At 40.8% G+C, this 9,103-nt stretch overlaps 1 protein-coding gene across 2 annotated transcripts in view; it reads right to left on the bottom strand.

Annotated features, from left to right (window-relative positions):
• Window positions 1-7,732: 7,732 nt before the first annotated feature.
• Window positions 7,733-9,103, bottom strand: part of LOC120571613 (urokinase plasminogen activator surface receptor-like) — a 6,007-nt gene continuing 4,636 nt past the window's right edge. For both annotated transcript variants that reach the window (XM_039820670.1, XM_039820669.1), the window contains 2 exons: window positions 8,089-8,199; window positions 7,733-8,010 (listed from right to left, as the gene is read on the bottom strand). In XM_039820670.1, coding sequence (XP_039676604.1) covers window positions 7,814-8,010; window positions 8,089-8,199 — 308 coding nt within the window. In that variant the 3' untranslated portion in view covers window positions 7,733-7,813. The remainder of the gene's footprint in view (window positions 8,011-8,088; window positions 8,200-9,103) is intronic.

The following is a 9,103-nucleotide window of genomic DNA, read 5'->3' as shown; positions in this document are numbered from 1 at the left end:
ATGGATGCTGCCATTGTTGTTATAGAGCTCAAGTGACCCACTTTTTTAAAAGCTCTGGTTCCGGACATTTTCAAAACTTGCTTATATGTAGAGTTTTAAGTCTGGAACCAAGCAAACCAGCTACGAGATCAAAGGTCCCATGACATGGTGCTCTTTGGATGCTTTTATATCGGCCTTAGAAAGACTAATAGTGAGAATAAAACATTTGATTCGGAGCAAAAAAACGTTTTTAAAACAGCCAAAAAGGCAAAAGGTATATACTTCAGTGGTAGAAGCTCACTCTAGCCGTTCGCCGGTACAGTAAATGTTTCTATGGTAACAGCGAGTTGGACCAATCAGAGACGTTGTTGTTACGCTTAGGATTGTGGGTAGTGTAGTTTTTTTCCATAAGATTGCAGATAAAACTAATAAAATGTTTTTCTTAAAACAAGATTGATTTCCAGACTTCTAGCTTCTACGGGAGCAAAAACTTTGGTTACACAACCACGTAGACATTATGGGATGGTTTAGACATTATGGGATGGTTTAGACATTATGGGATGGTTTAGACATTATGGGATGGTTTAGACATTATGGGATGATTCAGACATTAGGGGATGGTTCAGACATTATGGGATGGTGTAGACATTATGGGATGGTTTAGACATTATGGGATGATTCAGACATTAGGGGATGGTTCAGACATTATGGGATGGTTTAGACATTATGGGATGGTTTAGACATTATGGGATTGTTTAGACATTATGGGATGGTTTAGACATTATGGGATGGTTTATACATTATGGGATTGTTTAGACATTATGGGATGGTTCAGACATAATGGGATGGTTTAGACATTATGGGATGGTTCAGACATTATGGGATTGTTTAGACATTATGGGATGGTTCAGACATTATGGGATGGTTTAGACATTATGGATGATAATCTAAATCCTTATGGAGAAAGGGGGTGTGATATAGGCCTATACAATATTGCTCTAAGCTGTTTCGAAGGCCAATGAAAGAGAATATTCCTGTTTACATGCAGCCGTGTTTAACTGTGTGTGTGTGTGTGTGTGTGTGTGTGTGTGTGTGTGTGTGTGTGTGTGTGTGTGTGTGTGTGTGTGTGTGTGTGTGTGTGTGTGTGTGTATTAACCTGCAGGAGTTAGAAGACTATCTGTTGCAGCCAATTTGGATGTGTGTGTGTGCAGGGATAGTGTGTGTGTGGGTGGTTTGATCATTACGTCTCCTGCGCACCTGTGTGTATGTGCTAATCAGCCAGGGTAGTAAGGGAATCACAGGTGAGCCAGAGGGAGAATCTAGTCTGGGAAGCCACACAGTTTTTCAACCTCAGCTGTGCGATAGTGATGGTTTTTAGATCTCGTCTGTTCGTTTTTAATCTTGCAAATCAGTTTTTTTTATGTGTTTTTAAATACATTTCTACAATAAAGGATTAACTATACGGCGATGGCGGACCTCATTTGTTGCAACAGCAAGAGTTGGAAATGGCTTCAAATTCCCTGCAGTGGCATTTTTTGTGGACAGATTGCCACTACATTTTGTTGAAAGGTCAAAGGACGGAACTATTGGATCTGCAGGAGGAAGGACAGCACCGCGCTTCATTCATTCCGTGCCAGCTGAATCCGCTCACTTGGAAACAGATACAGCCTGAGCAAAAGCTTCGCAGAAGAATCACGGTAGGACAAAACAAGAATTGTTACGCTGTGTGGAAGAGATTGGCCTTCTCACAAAAGGGATACAGGTCCATCCTGCTACAATTCTTAATAAAGCCTTCAGCAGAGCTGCTAAATCAATATCAAAATGAGTGATGTGTCTGCAGCTGTCAATCAAAGTGAAACGGAAAATGAATGTGGTAAAAGATCGGTCAAACTAACGGCCAAAGCATTGGAATTAAAAATAATATCAAATCAAAAGGAAAGGAATTCCAGGATAAAGAAACTACACAAGCTAACAAAGGAAGTTAAGCAACTGATGCTTTCAAAGGGAAATGTGTCTGAGGTACAAACAAAGTATGAAATGTGTTTGAAACTTTGTGTGGAAATTGAACAGTTTCATGAATCACTGAAACAAAAACTACCTGAGGATGAAATGTCAAAACAAAATGAATGGGTTGAAACACAAATGCACAGCAATAAAGCAATAATACAAAACATGGACGAGTGGTTGCTTGACAAAAGGGACAATGATGATGATGATGATGATGATGATTATGACGATGATGATGCTGCTACACTAAACAAAACTGTGCTCAAAACTGCACCTGCCACAACTGTGGTCACAGATGACATTGGTCCAGGGGACAGCATTTCTAATGTTGGTGGTAAAACAGGCTCATCAACTGGCCGTTACAGTCACAGGTCTTCAAGGTCTTCAATTTCCTCTGCATGCCTAAAAGCGGAGGCGGAAAGGGCTGCTCTCATTGCAAAGGTAGCTGCCCTTAAAGAAAGACATGAGCTGGACGCTCAGGAGGAGCAAATCCGACAGAAAAAGGAATTGCTGGAATTGCAAAGTCAAATTGCTGTTCAAACTGCAAAGGTTAATGTGTACAGAGGATCTGATGTGCAGAGCTCGAGAGCTCATTCAGATGGAATGAATTCTTATCTGAGAAGTTCTAAACGTAAATCTTCTCTCAGACTCGCTGCTATGGAATTTGTTCCACAAAGTTCAAAGCATCAATTCAATCATCCACCAACAGGAGGCAGTAATGTGGCAGTGCTAAGGGAGGCACAGCCTAACTATTCCAATCATCAGTTGAATCTTCCACCAATAGGAGGCAACAAAACTGCCATATCAATGGGAGCACGACACCAGGAAACATTTTCAAAGCATGTAGGACCAAAGGTTTATGCTCTGAATCCCCAACCAAGCATTTTCTTCTCCCACACCTCAAAAAACAAAATAAAAAAATCACACAAAAAGAACCCCCTTCAACGTTTTGACCTGATGCAAACTAATGTTGACCAAGGCAATCTTCTTTCCATCATGCAACGACAAAATGAAATAACTGCTCTGCTAGTGCAACAACATTCTTCATTATCATTACCTCCAAGGGATATACCAAGGTTTTGATGGAGATCCTCTTGAGTATAGCACATTTATCAGAGCATTTGAGCATGGGTGGAAGGAAAGGCTGCTAGCAGCCTAGACTGTTTATACTTTTGGAGCAGTATGACCACAAAGGACAAAAAAGGAGCTGGTTAAGAGCTGTCAACACATGCCACGAGACCGAGGATATCAAAGAGCAAGGACCCTTTTAAAAGAACGCTTTGGAAATGAACAAAAAATAGCCACTGCATACATGGAGAAAGCTTTTGGATGGCCATCAGTAAAATCAGAAGACCTTGAAGCTTTGCAAGCTTTTGCTTTGTTTTTACGTGTCTGCTGTAATGCTATGGAGGACATCAGCTATATGTCAGAGATGAATATGCCATCCAACATGCGTGCTATTGTCTTGAAGCTACCATATAAATTGAGGGAAAAATGGAGAAACACTGCTTATGAGCTGCAGGAGAAGCACAGTCGCCAAGCAGGTTTCAGTGATATTGTCAACTTAATTGAAAGGCAAGTGTCCATTGCTTCCAGTCCACTCTTTGGAAACATTCAAGACACATTCACCTCAACACCTCAGTATAAAGAGAGAAATAAAGTCTCACAAGGATGCTTTAAAAGAAAAGGAAGCAGTTTCGCTACTTCTGTGGCAGCTGTCAATGCTCAACCTGTGACTCAAATGCAAAATGAAAGAAACTTACCTGATGAACCAACAAGGGTGTTTTGTCTGCTGTGTGAAGAGGGTCACAAATTGGAGTCGTGTCCCAAAATGCAGAAGAAGTTACACGGTGAAAAAATGAACTTCTTGAAGGAGAAAGGTGTTTGTTTTGGGTGTTTATCTGTTGGACACATGAGCAAGGACTGTCATAGGCGTCTGTCTTGCAAAGTGTGTAATTTAAAACATCCCACCATCCTTCACATCCATTCAAGAGAGAAGAAAATCAATTCAGAGGACACACAGCAGGAAATATCAGGAAACAGTCATGCAGTTTCTCCCAAGACATGTGGCCATATAGGGGCCGGAGCACAGGACAGCGTCTTGGCAATTGTGCCTGTACAGATTAAGGCTAAGAAAGGCAGCAAAATGCTAACCACATATGCATTTTTAGATCCTGGCAGCACTGCCACTTTCTGCTCTGAGCTACTCATGAGGGAGCTAAAGGTCAGAGGAAGGAGTGCCAAAATCCTGTTAAGGACTATGAATCAAGAAAAGTTTGTTGACAGTCATGTTATCTCAGGACTGGAGATAGCTGCACTTAATGGTAACACCTACTTTGAATTGCCAGAAGTCTACACCCAGCGTAAGATGCCTGTGACTCGGGACAACATTCCACGACAGGAAGAGTTAAGTGCTTGGCCACACTTAAGCTCTGTGGAAATTCCTGTAATTGATGCTGATGTGGAGCTGTTAATTGGGACCAATGTGCCAAAGGTAATGGAACCATGGCAAGTGGTACGCAGCAATAATGAAGGACCTTATGCTGTCAGAACCATACTCGGCTGGGTTATCAATGGACCAGTAAGAGGAGGCAATGAGACTGAGATCAGCTGTCCCACTATCACAGCCAACAGAATAACCATTGCTCACATAGAGGAATTACTGGTGAAGCAATATAACCATAACTTCAATGAGAAATCATCAGATGACAAGCCAGAAATGTCCAGAGAATATCTTAATTTTATGGAAACCATGAACAGTTCAGCTGAACTTAACAGTGGACATTACTGCTTGAGATTACCTGTCAGAGAGGATAATGTTGTCTCCCAATGGAGGTATGTTGACACAAAACGGAATCCAGTGGACGAGGCCTCTCGTGGTTTGAAAGCTGAGGAACTCCTTACATGTTGCAGATGGATCCGGCGGACTGCCTTTTCAAGAATGAAAGTGAATGGCCTATTCATATTGTGGAACCTGCTTCTTTCAGCTGTGATGACCCTGAGGTCAAAAGACAGGCTATTGTGAATACTGTAATCATCAAAGAGTCACAGAATGCAAAAACCCAGCTGATCAACAAAAGGTTGAAGACCTCAGTTGCTTGGTTTCATCAATGGAGAAAGGTGTTGCAGTTGTTGTGTCAGAAAAGACAGGAAATACAGGTGTGTGTGTCTGGTAATGGACTTGACATAACTGAACAGAAGAACAAAGTGGAAAAGGAGATGCAAAGCTTCAAAGCCATATTGGATGGTCAGACTTTGGCATTGGAAGATATTAACACTGCTGAAAGTGCCACTATTCAGTACATACCACTGCTGCAGGAACGGCAACGGTGGTCAAAGGACAAGAGGAGCTTTGTTGCAGGGGACATTGTTCTTGTGGCGGACTCTACTGCTCCTCGTGGATCCTGGCTGTTAGGAAAGGTGTTGCAGACCTTTCCAGACAAGCAGGGACTGGTACGGTCTGTCAAAGTTCTGACCAAATGTAACATACTTGAGAGACAGATCACAAAGATCTGTCTTCTGCTGGAGGCTGATTAAGACTTTTGTAATGCTGAAATCTCAACATTGAGGTTACCTTTTCCATGGATATTTACTCGACATGGACATTATTGCACTTGTACTATGAACATTATTGATTGATTTGTCATTGGCTCCATTATTAACTTTGTGAATTGTTGTGTTATTATACAGTAACAATTAGGGGCCGGTGTGTTGCAGCCAATTTGGATGTGTGTGTGTGCAGGGATAGTGTGTGTGTGGGTGGTAGGTTTGTGTGAATGGTTTGATCATTACGTCACCTGCGCACCTGTGTGTATGTGCTAATCAGCCAGGGTAGTAAGGGAATCACAGGTGAGCCAGAGGGAGAATCTAGTCTGGGAAGCCACACAGTTTTTCAACCTCAGCTGTGCGATAGTGATGGTTTTTAGATCTAGTCTGTTCGTTTTTAATCTTGCAAATCAGTTTTTTATGTGTTTTTAAATACATTTCTACAATAAAGGATTAACTATACGGCGATGGCGGACCTCATTTGTTGCAACAGCAAGAGTTGGAAATGGCTTCAAATTCCCTGCAGTGGCATTTTTTGTGGACAGATTGCCACTACACTATCAATGAATATGTTTACATGCACATACTATTCAGTTTTTTGCCCTAATTCCCGAAAAAGAAGATATTCCGACTAGCCTGTTTACACGGCTAATGAAAGTGAATATTCCTCTAATATTCCCGTTTGCATGTAGTCGTGCAAAACAGGATTTTTCCAGTGTGTTCCAGCGGTGGAGGACTTGTTGGAGCGTGTGAACACAGCGTCTTTCTTTAATTCCTCCAACCAGCTTCTAGAAAAGGTCGCCTCATATCCAGAAACCTCTAGATATCCGAGTCTCTGATGATGTTTAACAGTAGCTGTGGTTCTCCTCTTCTCTTCTTGTAGTGCACCTTTAATGGTTATCTGACACAAATGTCTTTTAAATGAGACTCAGAAATGATTTATCACTCAAAGAAATACACAGAAATCAATCAGAACACACAGCAGGATATTAAGATTGGTATTTATTCAGCTTTACATCAGCGCCAACGTAACTGACCTTAAAAACAGGTTCCAGACCATAATAAGCTCTCAGAACAGAAGCTCGTCATCAACGGGAGTTCTCATTGGTTGAAATGCATTTTGTAATAAAACATCAAAATGTTATAAAGCTTTATTTCATTATGTAATAATCTGCCGCATTTTGTAATAAAGTCCCTGAATGCAATATGTAATAAGACTGTAATGTGGCGCTCCGACAGTGTTGTTGTCATTACCCAGAATTCCTCACGGGGGCGACAAACTACACACTATACACACGATAGATTTATGTTTCATACTTGATACGACAGAGGCAATTCCAGCGGTGCCTAAAAGGAATTGTGTGTGTGTGGATGTCTGTCTGTCTGTCTGTGTGTGTGTGTGTGTGTGTGTGTGTGTGTGTGTGTGTGTGTGTGTGTGTGTGTGTGTGTGTGTGTGTGTGTGTGTGTGTGTTTGTGTGTGAGTCTGTTTGTGCGTGTCTGTGTGAGTGTGCGTGCGTGTGTGGGTCTCTGTCTGTGTATGTGTGTGTGTTTCTGACTGTGCATGTTTGTGTTTGTGTGTGTGTGTGTGTCTGTGCATGTTTGTGTGTGTGTGTGTGTGTGTGTCTGTGCATGTTTGTGTGTGTGTGTGTGTGTAGGTCTGTGTGTTTGTGTGTCTGTGTGTGTGCACTATAGCTTTAACTGACAGAAATATAGTTCGTCTAAGACTGACATTTGGGAGCAGAACGCTTGCTGCTAACGTAACGTGGGACATATCATTAGCTTGGTGTCTTGATCCTTATTGGCTGATAATTTAAAATCCTTACAGAGAAAATGAATGGGATGCTGATGAGATTTAGGTATTGAAATTTGGTATTAAATGACGAGAGATTTTTCCATACTTGATACTAAGGAGGCAATTCCGGCGTTGCCTAAAAGTCATTGAATTCGGTACCCAGCCCTATTATTACGTTGTTCCAATTAGGGCTGCACAATTAATCGCAATTGTATCGAAATCGCAACATGGACTAGTCCAATATCCAAATCGCAGGGGGTTATATGTTAAAGGCAAAATATGTGTCAAACCGTTCTAAAATAAAGTATTATGGTGCTGCTGAGACATCCAGGCCTACAAATCCTCTCCTACAGACTACAGAAAACATCTTTGTTTGGTACAGATTAATGCAAAAAAATCACACTTGAATCATTTTAATTTTTTATATTTTTCAGTGAGAATAATGATACAAAAATTATCATTTACCTCCAATATGGTGAATAATGGGAGTTAATAAGAGGTCCCGAGGAAAGAGAGCAGCGGGGCGGCCAGCAGCACCAGCCCGGCGCCGTGGTTACTGGCTCCGTTGCAGAGGTTCCCCTTACAACAGCTATATGTGAGTTTTCGGGCCCAGGATTTATCCCTCGTGGTGCACAGGTGCTTGGACACACAGCCCTTCACGGTCACACTATGTTCCCCTTGGGTCTCTGGGAGAAGGAAATAATGTTAGTGGGAGATGTTTTAATACATCTAACTATACATCGGGGTGTGTGTGTGTCTGTTACCTGTTGCTGAGATGCAGTTGTCTTCGTTCCCCTCACAGTTTAGGGTGTTGTTGCACCTTTGGCTATCGCACCAGTAGCACTGTTTACCGTTTGGTTTGGATTTGCTGGGTTCTGGAACATAACATAACATTGTTCATATTGTTTGGGGATGTAGAGGGGGATTGAGGGGGGAGTTGAATGCAATTTATCTTCTTCAGTGCCTTTTTAAAAAAGTGACTGATGGGAAAAACAAGCAAATTTGACATTTTTCCAGTATTAAGTGAGAAACAAGCTACAATGTAAGTTAATAGGGCAATTTTCCAGCTTGTATTTACGTTTACAAAAGTGCACGTTTTGCTGCTTACAGGCTCAGATTAATATTCTAAGTGTCTGAAAACATTATGGAAAGGATCCCTACAGAGATAGACCTTTTAGTTAAAAAGTAAGAAACAAAAAAAATCTGCGAAATTGCGTTTTGCTAAACCCACCAGACTCCATGTAAATAATCAGTAATTTTAGTATCATAAAAATACACTTCATTCACAGTCACTAGAAACAAAATAAAACTATGAAAAGCCATTGTGGGTCGTCTTTTCACTTTTCCAACCATCACAACTCTAGTTTTGGTTGAAATAAACAGTTAGTTTACCAAATTACATGTGAGGATATGTAGGCTCTACACACGCTAATAGTATTGCATTTTTAAATGGAGTCTGGTGGGTTTAGCGCTAGCTACTTCAGAGCTGTCTCTGGTTACACAGAAAGGTATTAAAGAGGTGTTAAAAGTCTCTCTGTAGGGATCCTTTCCATAATGTTGTTGCACTTAAAATATATATATATATATATATATATATATATATATATATATATATATATATATATATATATATATATATAGATATATAGATAGATAGATAGATAGATAGATAGATAGATAGATAGATATATAATGAATAATAATCTGAGTCTGTCAGCGGCAAAAACAGAACTTTTAGTGGACGCTAACTGAAGCTGAACATTTGTCCTAAAGGGTTAC

The sequence above is a fragment of the Perca fluviatilis genome, chromosome 13, assembly GCF_010015445.1.
Source record: "Perca fluviatilis chromosome 13, GENO_Pfluv_1.0, whole genome shotgun sequence".
Lineage (NCBI taxonomy): Eukaryota > Metazoa > Chordata > Actinopteri > Perciformes > Percidae > Perca > Perca fluviatilis.
The sequence above is the reverse complement of the archived record's forward strand: the minus strand, read 5'-3'. Positions and strand labels throughout refer to the sequence as shown.